Consider the following 12,854-nt stretch of genomic DNA (forward strand, 5'->3'; position numbering starts at 1 on the left):
TTCTAACTAACTATTTGTTATACAGATTACAAAATGCAGGAACATGGTGGCCTTCACGTCCAGAACAAATGCAAAAGTAATATGAATATGTTTCTTCATATTATGCTCTTACTGTAATACAAGTATTTGACTTGCAATTTTGACTCATTTACAAAGAACATGTAACGCAACAGTTGACGAAAAAAGGCTACAAAGTCTTTATGCATCTGTGTTTGTACTGTTTCTGTTTCTGTTCTGTATCTCGAATGGAACACATTCTGCATCATGCTTCAAGCTTGACAACCAGAGATTGTCTTGCCACCCTTTTTATTTATATTTTTGCTGCATCTTAAAAAGTACCATGTTTGGTTTAAATTATATCATTGAATACAGCAAATGCAACATCAGATCAACAATAATTTTGTATCTACAACTGCTGAATGCAAAGACCAAAGATTCCAGAGATTGATTAAACATGCACTTATTATCCACTCAAGTTAAATGACAAATTGTATATTGAATCGGCTACTCATTTCTGTTTCTTCCTATGTTATGGCTCAATGCTATGTTAGTTTTTGTTTCTTGCATAGTGTAGGTAATGATTCAGGAAAAAGAGCTAGAAAGTCTTTATACATGTCTGTTTGTACTGTTTGTGTTTCTGTCTTGTATTTGAGATCGAACGCATTCTGCAACATGCTTGAAGCTAGACTTTATAAATAGCACCAAACTATATGGACTTTAAAATGAATATATGTTGTTTGAAAATGGAATTATGGCATAACGCATTTGGTATTATTAGTACCTCCCTGCGACTATATGGGATCGATCAATTGCTGGCCGTTGCTTGACCGACATGATTTTTCATTATAATAGCATTATAACCTAAGTCGAACGAAAGTTTTGCGATGGAAAGGTTTTGTTTTATTTTACCTAAGTTTCTGTTTACTGTTACCTCTACAATTTGCTTAAATTTTTTGCATGTTCCTAAATACATCTGATTCAAAGTCAAACATAGAGTTATATTTTCGAAACGAATGCTACAGGGTAACTGCTTTGCATAAAATCTGCTAACACTACCAGGAAAGAATTTATCCCAGAGACCATCTGAATATGCCATATATCTGAAGAGTGCTGACATGGTTTGCAATTTACAATCTGAAGAATGGTCACATGGTTTCCAATCTACAAAGGACGAAGAACACAATGGCCGATATACATTTCTGGTAGCTTCCACTCATTCCATTGGTATTCTTGCTCGCACTCAATGCTGGATTTCAAAGCAGTAAGTTTACCTCAACCCATTTCATTTTTTATATGATTTGAAGTCCACTTCACACACAGTGTCGTGTATGGAGAAGCTACCTTTGGAGTACTTCGACAAGGGGACTTAAAGGTTTTTATGAAACCCGTGCCTAAAATTTCTAGTCAGTTGTTTGCATTTTCTTGCACCATTTTGCCCCTTTGTTGTATACTAAGACAGTGGCAATCTCATAATTGCCTACATCCTCAGCACCGTCGAATATTTTCAGCCAATGTTTGTATTAGATCTCATTGAAAAGCAGGTGCTGCAAGCCTTGTTCCAGAAGTTTATGACTTTGTAGCCTCACGGTTTTGATCTCTCCTTCTGCATTGTCATGTTTAGCTAGTTAGCGTGAATCTGAAGTTTGATGGCAGATACAGTTCTGTAACCAGTAATAGGATTGCATATGATAAAGTACCTTTCAACAGCTTGATCTTATTTTGAAATTTTGTTGTCTAATTGGCAGGGGTGCTGCAGTGACTTCTGATATGAGGCACACAACAGCTGCCAATATTAGAATATTACAAAGAGAAGACCTTCCTCGGTGTGCTTTCGAAACTGATCAGTTGGTTCAGGTATATACAATACTCACTTTCTAATAAATTGTTTTTGCAAATCAAAAGAGATCTCGTCAAGATTGCAAAGCTGCAACAAGCCATGTTAGGCATGTGTTTTACTCTTATACAGCTTTAGTCAATCAAATACTCTTTTTAATCTTAAACAAGCTTTTGGCACATTGTACGTGATATAAGGGTTGCACAAGAAGCTTTAGTTCAGATAACTTCAACACTGCCCGAAAATTTAAACCATGAAAAGTCCAGTTATTCCTTTCTCCAAACCACAATACATTCCATTAAAAAGCCAATATGCGGCACATACATACTCCAGCTTCAATCTAAATACCCATGAACCCCAATTTATTTATATCTTCATGTGAAAAAACAGTTGAAATTACAAAAAATTGCCGCTCAATCTGTATCAAGAATCACAGTTTAACCCCAAAAGAAGAAAAAAGAAACCCTACAACGGTGTACCAATGGTTTCTTCAGCTAAAGCTGGCCAGACTTCGCTCAGGCTTCGAAGAAACAGGACAGCTTCTGTAAAAATCCTCACACTCCCACCCAAAAACAAAAACAAGAAATGTGCAAATGACGAAATTGGTTAACGAAGTCTCCAGAAGGCCCTCGAAAAATACTTGCAGGTCTTTATTCCTTTCTCCAAACCATAATACATTCCATTAAAAACACAATATGCGGCACATACATACTCCAGCTTAGTGATGTACCTATGTAGCCGTGGGAATGTACATCCGTCTGCGTTGAAAAGGACTCCCATGTGTACCGCAGTAACGTCAAACACTGAGCCAAAGCCTGCCATTCACCTCGAACAATGCGAAACCCGCAATAAGACCCCAAAACCTTTCCACCCCAAAACTTTGGTTCGACTTAGGTTATAATCCCTTGGTCATCAAAGGTCAGCTTTGTTTAAACATTTTTATTTATTTTCATCCACTGTTGATTAAAACAAGGTTTTTTCCGTCTTTGACGACTGTTATCAACTATTCAACATTATTTCTGCTCTACTATGCTTCAATGTATCATGTTTCAATTTCAGAATTTTAGCAAATGGCAGTTTCTGTCATTTTCAGAATTTTGTAGTGGATCAATTTTTGACAGGACCTGTTCTGTATATTTAAAACTGTTGCCGCATACTGGTTCCTGTATACCTTATGAGTTTTCTATTTTGAATATTCTTTTGCCCCAATGAAATAACATGGCAGCAGTATCAGATTAACGATAAATTTGGCTTCAATGCTAGAGCAAATAACAATGTGTTAAATGGCTAGTGATTGAAGCTCGATTGTTGATACCTTGCTATGAAGATCCTTTATTGATCATGTTTTCTTTGTATATTCAGATTTCTCGTGCCAAAGCTAATCTCCTTGAAGTTAGACAAGTCATGTTAGGGATGTCTCTTACTCTTATACAACTTTAGTCAATCAAACTCTCTTTTTAATGTTAAACAAGCTTTTGGCACATTGTACATGATATAAGGGGTGCACGAGAACCTTTAGTTCAGATAACTTCAACACTGCAAGAAAATTTAAACCATGACAAGTACAGTACTGCAGCTATGGTTTCTTCGTCTTTGGCACCATCAAGTACTAGAACAAGGTTTGAATACCGCTCTCCTCATACATCTTTCTCTTCTAGCATCCCGTTTCAAGATTCTGGCCATTCATCATCAAGCTATCCGACTATGCAGTCTTCACCAGCCCCATGGTCATCAAAGGTCAGCTTTGTTTAAACATTTTTATTTATTTTCATCCACTGTTAATTAAAACAAGGTTTTTTGTCTTTGACGACTGTTATCAACTATTCGACATTATTTCTGCTCTGGTATTTGTACTGGATCAATTTTTGACGGGACCTGTTGTGTATATTTAAAACTGTTGCCACATTTCGCCGCAATGAGATAACATGGCAGCAGTATGAGATTAACGATAAATTTAGCTTCAATGCTAGAGGAAATAACAATGTGTTAAATGGCTAGTGATTCAAGCTCAATTGTTGATACCTTGCTATGAAGACCCTTTATTTACTGATCATGTTTTCTTTGTATGGTCAGATTTCTCATGCCAAAGTTAATCTTCTTGAAGTTAGACCAGGAACATCTGAAGCAGTGGTTGAAATTTCAGGCACTCCACAGCAAACAAGTGCACCCATTTTGTATGCAGTTCTTGATTTCCCTCCGACATTTTCCAACATTTGCCAAGAATTCCTCTACTGTCCCTCTGTTGCTACTTTTTGATTTTGATTTCTTAGAATAAAAGCACATTCTTTGCTGCAATTAAATTTCTATTTAAGATAATTAAGCATAAATCTGTCTGCAAACACAAACCCCTGTAGTACTAACTATATGCTTTGTTTCAAAATTCAGTCAAATCGCGATATAAACAGTATTGGCAATTTCTCTGAGTTTGAGGAGCCAATTCTTCGTCAAGGGAGTGTTAGGATATTCCGACACATAGGAAATAGTTAAGTACAACTTGGTCTAGTGTAGAGTTAGGTATAGAGTTAGGTAAAGTGTGTTTCTTTACCGTTGTACATTTTGTAACTTACAATCCGACGGTCACGATATGTAGTGATCCGACGGTTCATTCTCTCCTCGGTATTACCGACACTTGATCCATGGCTTGACACCCGATTGGTCCATGAATTCTATTTAAAGCGCATGGAGGGTCATTTGTAGGGTAATCCGTGCATGAGAGAAACCTATGTACATTTTCATTCTTTTATTAATAAATTGCCTGAAGTGGCCGCGTTGGCTCAGGCCATGGACTGTTTCCCTCTTTGAGGGTTTTAACCACGTCAAAATACTGGTATATTGATCTGTGATCTGGTTGTGAGCGGTGTCCTTTTGGTGTTCTGTCTGAGGAACTTACCCTGTACATTCCTACATGGTATCAGAGCTATTTGAGGGCCGCGTCCTTTGGTGATCCAAATCTGAAGCCGGTAGAACTGCATCCGACTGCCGTTTCCTAGATCTGTTGTTTCTGACTGCTTTCGGGCCGAGAGGATTGCTCTGTTGTTTTCGGAGCATCTATTCCAGTGAGGAACCCCTTTCGTTTCACGTGAAAAGGTTTCCGGTAGCCCTAGCTGCGTCATTTTTGAGATCTGGAGGTATACAGTGTTTATTTGCAGTTTACTGTTATTTTCTCTTTGTTTATTTCGGTTTCGGTTTATTTAGCCCTCTTATTACCGGATCTATACCTTTCATTTCTGCGTATGCTCTTTGCCGTGCGACTCTGTGTGATCTGGGCAAATCAGAAACAGAAAGGAAGGATTTTTCTCATGCGTATGCTCTTTTCCCTGCGCCTTAGGGTGATCTCGGAAAATCAGAAACATTGAGAAAAATATTTAGTTTCCGGCCAAAGCTAACTTTGAGCCGCAAGGTTCATTTTTGAAAATATTTAGTTTTTCGGCTAAAGCTAACTTCGAGCCATAAGGTTCGTTTTCTTTGCATGTCCGTGTTGGGTTTTGTGTTTTGTGTTTTGTAGGGAAAAAGAGCTTTCTCAAGGCAAGCACACAACCCAAAGCCCCCCCCCCCCCTCCTTTCTCTCTCTCTCTCTCTCACAAATTTTTTGTATAGATCAATTGGTTCAAAGCTATTTTAAGAGGGTAGAGGTCTTGGGTTCAAGTCTCCATTTTGTGGGGGTAGACTTTTTCATTTCCGCACATTCCCGCACTTCGTCGGCAACTTCAACAACTTTTTTCAAAAAGCCATAACTTCTTCATCCGGAAGCCGTTTTCAGAGCCGTTTTTTTTAAATCAGCCTAATTTTTTGAGATCTATCCATTGGAACACTTATTTTCAGCATCTTTAGCTTCAGTTTCCATTGAAATGGAAAGTCAATACCAAGTTGTACTTAACTATTTCCTATGTGTCGGAATATCCTAACATCCCCCTTAAGAACAACTTGGGATAGGATTGAAGGATTTACAAATATGACACAATAGGAGAAGGAAGGAGGCACTAGAGCCTATTGGGGGCATTCCGAGAATACTGTCTACACCAAGAAAGTGGGCAACTCTCTTATCATCCTTGTTCTTTATGTTGATGATCTTATCCTTACTGGTAGTGATCCCAACCTTATAAACCATGTGAAGTCTAGCCTTAAAAGGAAATTTGAAATGACAGACTTAGGACACTTACACTATTTTCTCGGTCTTCAAGTCTTGCAATCCAAAGAGGGTATTTTCCTTTCCCAGTCCAAGTATGCTTGTGATATTCTACGTCATTTTCACATGGAAGACTATAAGCCAGCCCCTTCTCCCTTTCAGTCTAGAGTCAAACTTTCAGTCACTTGTACTTCTCCCGAAGTTGATGCTACATTATACCGTCAACTTGTAGGAAAACTCTTGTATCTAACTCATACTCGTCCTGACCTTTCCTTTGCTGTTGGCCTTGTTGCTCGGTTCATGCAAAACCCCCGTGAAAGTCATTGGAAAGCAGCTAAAAGAATACTTCGTTATGTTCGAGGTACAGTTCAGTTTGGGATTCATTACAGTGCCGAAGCATCTTCTCTATTGGTTGGTTTCACTGATTCCGATTGGGTTGGTGACCCTGATGATCGGAAGTCTACTGCCGGTTATGTGTTCACTCTTGGTTCAGGACCTATTACATGGGCTTGTAAGAAACAAGCTGCCATTTCTCTTTCATCCGCAGAAGCAGAGTATCGTGGTGCCGTAGAAGCTAGTAAGGAAGCCTTGTGGCTTCGTCAGCTCCTGTCAGATTTTGGCTTTCAGCAGCAGCATCCGACTACACTTTGGTGTGATAATCAAAGTGCCATTCAGCTATGCAAAGATCCAGTCCAACATCAGCGCAGCAAACACATTGAACTGCACATGCACTTCATCAGAAAGCTCATTCACGACCATGTTCTTGAAGTGCAATATTGTTCAACAGATGATCAAGTTGCAGACATCTTCACAAAGGCTCTCACAGAGGCGAAGTTCACTAAACTTCGATTTATGGTTGGAGTTCAGGAAGTTGTCACTGAGGGGGGATAGGCTCTAGTGCCTCCTTCCTTCTCCTATTGTGTCATATTTGTAAATCCTTCAATCCTATCCCATGTTGTTCTTAAGGGGGGATGTTAGGATATTCCGACACATAGGAAATAGTTAAGTACAACTTGGTCTAGTGTAGAGTTAGGTATAGAGTTAGGTAAAGTGTGTTTCTTTACTGTTGTACATTTTGTAACTTACAATCCGACGGTCACGATATGTAGTGATCCGACGGTTCATTCTCTCCTCGGTATAATTTGACATTGTACTGAGAATACTTCTTTATCCAGCTTATAAAGTGCCATTTCTTTGACTTGACATAAATGTATTTTGCAACAAAAATGACAGAACGATTTTGATAAACATGAACTGGATTATATTTTGAATTTGGATTCTATTGCCACTGCTTATGCTCCAAAACCAATGTTCTCTGTGTAAAAAATATATATTCAATATATTATTACACAATCTATTAGCTTATCAGTTTAAATTATAAATTATATTTTTTAATTTGAATATTATGATATTGCAGAAAGGAAGAGTATAGAACACCAAAAGATAATGAATTTTTTCTCGGAGATCATGATCAATTTAGATTTCAACTCGTAAAGTTTAAATGTTTTTTTAATTTTAATTTGTTTATTTTAATTTTTAATTTATAAAATAAACTTATCAAAATTATTTTATTATTGTAGTTAAATGGTATATTTACTAACCCAAAACTATAAAAAAAGCCAAAAGTCATGTCCTTTTGCATGACAACAAATTATTAATTAGATGCAACAAATTACTAATTAGAAATTAGATGCAGGGTTTATTTTCTTTGCTAATTAGTAATTGGACAAATTTAAAGTTCACACTAAAGTTATGATAAACAATATTTTTAAATAAATATATCTTTTGTTCTTTTGACCATGGAATAATTCCTCAATCATTGAGATTAACCTGAATGGTATCATTTATGTCCAAACATGTTACTAGATATGTAATCTTTCAACCATGGGTTCAAGACTCCATAACTATAATTTTTAAATGCTTAAGTTCTTCTTTGACCTTCGAGAATGATCTATGTAAATATTGAACAGTTTCCACCGCGAATTTAATTAACAAATTTATATTCATAATAATGTTTATTTGGTCATTATCATTTTATGAATATTTCCATAATATTCAAATGTAAATAAATAAGAAAATTCTATGTTTTGTGCACCATGGTTATTAAAATACATAACTTACTTTAACACCTTCCTATTATTTTAATATGTTTTGTGCACCATGGTTATTAAAATACATAACTTACTTTAACACTTTCCTATAAGCCATTCATTATGAATTTAAATATATTTTATACCCCGTGGTTATTACAATACATAACTCACTTTAACACTTTCCAATTCTTCGTACATTATAATTCATTATTATGCATTTAAATATATTTTATACCCCGTGATTATTAAAATACATAACTTACTTTAACACTCTCTAATTCTTCATACATTATAATGCATTATTATTAGCTTTTATGGTTTTTTTCCCTCAAGTTTTCTATGATTCACTGTTAAATTTTATTATATTTTAATTATTAATCTAAGCGTTTTTTAAATCATGAGACATTGGAAAATTATATCTAAAACTAATCTTATTTTAAGAAATACAAACTCAACATTACAAGGATTTATCACTTCAATGACATTTATGACAATTCTTACTTAACAAAGGCAAAGTTCATTATATTTCACTCTTCGCATAAAGTCAAAAAGTTCATACAACAATTGGCCATCCAATTCATTAAATCTTAATACAAGTAAGCATGCCTACAACACACTAGTAATGGAAACCAGCTCTCATGATAACGCAAATTAAATCTCATAATAATAACTGACCAAACTGTTTTGTTAACCGGCAAGAACTAGCGCCACAACAGTGGCTCCTTGTTTTATTATAGTTTTCACATTCAATTCCATTATTTTATTATATGAAATGAAATAAAATAATATATCAACTATAAAAGGAATTTTAAATATTTTAAGGATGATAAAACTGAAACTTATGTACCATTCAATTCCGTTGTTTTATTCGGTGAAATGAGACTTGAATCGTCTTCCTTTCATTCAACAAACTTGAATTGTCTTCATTTCATTCAACAAAATTGAATCACCCATTCGTACACGCAAGTGTAACTATTGATTGTCAGACCTCAAGATTAGACTTGTGTTTTATATCGATCGATAGCGTGCGAATCTCTCGGTTTCCTTTTTCATACAACTTGATATTTCGGGGCCCTCACAAATTACACAGTAATTATTGGTATCCAGAAATATTATACAGATGGACCATTTACAAGTCAACATTTTATAAATATTTAGCGAATACATAAAATAGCGTGGCGACCAGGCGAGTTATGCGTCCCTCTTCACGTTATCATACTCTTGCAAGCTAAGATTATTTGACAGCTTTCTGCACAACTGTGTATAATAGGATCCGTGAACGACAATCTATGTACAGTCTGAATTTACGAATCAATCACATCAAAACTAAATAGATTTCGCGATTCCATAGCATTAAAATAAATATATTCAACTGCACCTCTCTGTACCGTGCTATGTCGCCGGCGCATTTTCTGAGCTCTACCATGTGCAAAGAAGGGTTCACCTCAAACAACTGAGTCCAACACATAATACAATAGTTTTTAGTTATTTAATTACTCTTATGGTTGAATGGGTAAGTAGAGCAAAACTCACTCACCTCCACTGCAACAGAGAGATGTCCCTTCCCCTTTGTCTTCGGATCGACACGCAGTAAGTTCAGCTGAAACAATGGCGGTTCAATCTTAAGTAGCAGCACATTCAAAATTCGAAAGGTATTAGATTTATAAATATTTAATAATAGGTTCCTATATTGCTATACATACAAGTTAATTTAATTGTTTGATCTTGGACTTTTTTCCATGGGATTTCGAATATTGTCCAAAATGTGCAATCCAAACAAAGATGACTAACCGATCTATAATATTTATGACTCACTGGGAACCACGTTTAGATACCGATACAAACCTTGCTATTCCTTCTCTGAACTTGAAAACCCATGGCTTTGGCCGTTTCCTCGATTGAGTGCAAAATATATTTGGCCGGGAACGTGGACGTGAATCTTGTTTTTCTTGCCGCAGCATCCTGTGCCATGAGTTCACATTCATCTTTCCTCAATTAATGTAATTGCCATTCTACGCCCATCCACTTGGGAGAGTCCAGTGACAGTTGGATGAACTGACCATAGAGTTGTGATAACTGACAAGCTGCTAATGATCAGTTACTCTTTAGAAAGACTGAAAAGCCACACAACAATAAGTGTACCTCTTCTTCAAAAAAACCAGACATATCCAGGCTCCATGACATCGCTATTAGCTGAAAGGCATTCATCTGAACTGGTCCTGTTTCTTCCCTCGGCATATGGTTCTGTTGATTAGAGGCGAGAACATTCCAGAATCAAAAGTCGGACCCGCACAGAATAATAAAACAGCCAATTGCGAGACATTAAAGGCCAGCATTCCAGTCACCGGTCGGTCTGAAGCAAACTAAAAAATTGTAGATTTCTAGGGATTAGGATAGTAGAAGAATGAACGGTGGGCGAGCTAAAAAAAAGACCAAATATATTTTCTTACACGATATAGTGAATGCATACCTCTGAGTTTGTAAAAGGCAAGTCAATATCATCCAGATAAGTGTCCTCCTCCACGGACTTCGCCGGTGAATAGCCTTGCTTAAACCACACATCTTCCATTATTTTTGGTATAGTTATACGCTGTACATCAAGCAAAAATAAACATTTGTCGTAATCCTTTGCACTGAAAAACATTTATATATAATCTCTAAAGGATCGTTTTCAATCACCGTCTTGGGATTGGGATCGAGTATTCGCTTGATCAAATTGCTTGCCCCAGCAGAAAGCCATTTTGGACACTTGAAATCGCTTTTGGAGATCTGCAGAGGCGGTGTGCTGAATAAATCATCATACACAATCTATTCAATTATTGTGATTTTGTATTTCGTGGTTACCTTATAATACAATACTGCAAGATTCCTGTCCTCGAATGGCAGCCGACCCGTCAAGAGAAGAAAAAGAATGACACCACAAGACCAAACATCAGCAGTAGCACCATCGTATCCTCTGTCAGCAATCACCTGCGCCAGACACAACCCAAATGTTGTCTCACAGATTATCAATTACAACTTGTATTAACTCCAGATATGCAGCACAAACTCCAGAAAAATTGTTACCTCGGGTGCCACGTAATTAGGGGTTCCACAAGTCGTATGCAGTAACCCGTCTTCCTGAAAGGCCACGATCACACACAATGTAATCAGATACCCTTCTCAATGGATATTCCATGGAAATAATTTTCAGGCTCCAGATGTTACCCTAAATTGCTGAGGCACCGCGCTGAGGCCGAAGTCAAATATCTTCACATTTCCATTTGCATCGAGAAGAATGTTGTCGGGCTGATCATGATTCAGCTTCAACAACTAACGTTTATTTGACAACATAAGTATGGCATCGATTAAAAAAAAATATCGAGGCTTCAACGGTATACCTTCAAATCTCTGTGATAAACACCCCTGCTGTGGCAATATCCTACGGCGTCAATAAGCTGCTGGAAGTATCTTCTTCCTTTGCTTTCCTCCAGCTTGCCATTACACGACTGCCTCTAGAAAAAGAAGATTAAGTTTTTAAATCACATGACACTAAAACTGCAAACACTTACAATACGGCAGGCAGGCAGGCAGGCAGATACTCACGACTTGGTCGAACAGATCACCCCCGTCCACAAATTCAAGAACAATGTGTATCTTCTTCTTAGTCGCCAATACCTGTTTAAGAGCCAAAACCAGTAGTTAAAGATGTGAGTTGCTTCCAAAATATTCCAATCTGAAGGAGCATACCATACCTCGTATAGTCTCACGACATTTGGATGCCTGATGAGCTTCAAACTGCATATTTCGCGCTTAAACTGCACACATGAGAAGTACCCATCAAATCGGAAAGGTATGACAAACATATTTTCTAGTTAAATGATGGAGAGTCAGATCTTTTGTAAGGAAAGATACAATTGAGGAAGCTGTAATTACATGGTCGACGATCTTGTAATGTAAAAGCTTGTCCTTCTCCAAAATTTTCACGGCGTAGCTCTGCCTTGTTTCCACGTTAACTGCGCTCTTCACCTTGGCGAAATTTCCCTCTCCCAGAGTCCGTCCTAGCTCATATTTCCCGATCCTGTTCTTATTCAGGTTCATTCCCTCCTTTATACCTTTTAACTAAAATCTCCTAATTTTTATATTAGCTGATCAAGCCAAGGACAAAGTCCTGATGATTAACGCAGCCGTTGAGAAACCGGATTCCGCCTGATATTCTTCCAGTGTTGGGCAACTCCCGAGCAGGCAACAAAAGGCCAGATCCGCTCAGCAGAGATTCCCAAGTGATGCACGTTTCAATCTTGAGTCGAAGAGGGTAGAAGGTTTGAACAGTACTGTGCGTCACCCCTCCTTCGACTTTAACGATTGGATGCAATTATGTCTACAATGCGTGCATTTAATCATTGGGAGGATATCCTCTGTCTATGGCCCCGGAGAAACACAATTTCTTTTATTCACGTAATATCTGGCTCAGACCTGGCAATACAGTTGGCAATTTAGACTCGTCACCTAACCAAAGTTTTACCATTCGCGCTTCCAACCACTCACGTTGACATCCTGCAGACACCCATGGAAAATAAAATTTCAGACATTTAATGACATATCAATGCGAACACCCGGTCGATGGCATATTAACGGAAAACACAAGAAAAAATGTTACAGCAATAATTTGCCGAAGAAACTAGTCAATTTTTGGGAAAAAATTGTTCGCGTGTGTTTGTTTTTTTACCAAAAATGGTGACAGAAACGATCAGTCAACTATTATTATTTTGGAATGTATATTCATTCATTACTTCTATTTCAAAAAAAATCCTATGAAGAG

At 37.2% G+C, this 12,854-nt stretch overlaps 1 protein-coding gene across 12 annotated transcripts; it reads right to left on the bottom strand.

Annotated features, from left to right (window-relative positions):
• Positions 1 to 8,912: 8,912 nt before the first annotated feature.
• Positions 8,913 to 12,477, bottom strand: LOC149146836 (CBL-interacting serine/threonine-protein kinase 26-like). 12 transcript variants are annotated; one of them, XM_089438114.1, is made up of 14 exons: positions 11,969 to 12,467; positions 11,788 to 11,850; positions 11,639 to 11,710; positions 11,434 to 11,541; positions 11,261 to 11,365; positions 11,120 to 11,173; positions 10,898 to 11,023; positions 10,733 to 10,822; positions 10,524 to 10,643; positions 10,196 to 10,297; positions 9,899 to 10,015; positions 9,591 to 9,653; positions 9,432 to 9,506; positions 8,913 to 9,310 (listed from the first exon to the last, which is right to left on the bottom strand). In XM_089438114.1, the coding sequence occupies exons 1-14, from the start codon at positions 12,131 to 12,133 to the stop codon at positions 9,245 to 9,247; spliced, it is 1,326 nt and encodes a 441-aa protein (XP_089294240.1). In that variant the 5' UTR covers positions 12,134 to 12,467; the 3' UTR covers positions 8,913 to 9,244. The 12 variants fall into 12 exon arrangements, 9 of the variants coding, with proteins under 9 accessions (XP_089294240.1, XP_089294242.1, XP_089294244.1 ...); XM_089438116.1 differs by having other exon boundaries at positions 11,261 to 11,356; positions 11,969 to 12,466; XM_089438118.1 differs by having other exon boundaries at positions 9,442 to 9,506; positions 11,434 to 11,547; positions 11,969 to 12,464.
• Between the last annotated feature and the right edge of the window lie 377 nt (positions 12,478 to 12,854).

This window comes from Pinus tabuliformis, chromosome 9 (genome assembly GCF_031772625.1).
Source record: "Pinus tabuliformis cultivar Carrire ecotype Pingquan chromosome 9, CPIR1, whole genome shotgun sequence".
In the NCBI taxonomy this organism is placed as follows: domain Eukaryota; kingdom Viridiplantae; phylum Streptophyta; class Pinopsida; order Pinales; family Pinaceae; genus Pinus; species Pinus tabuliformis.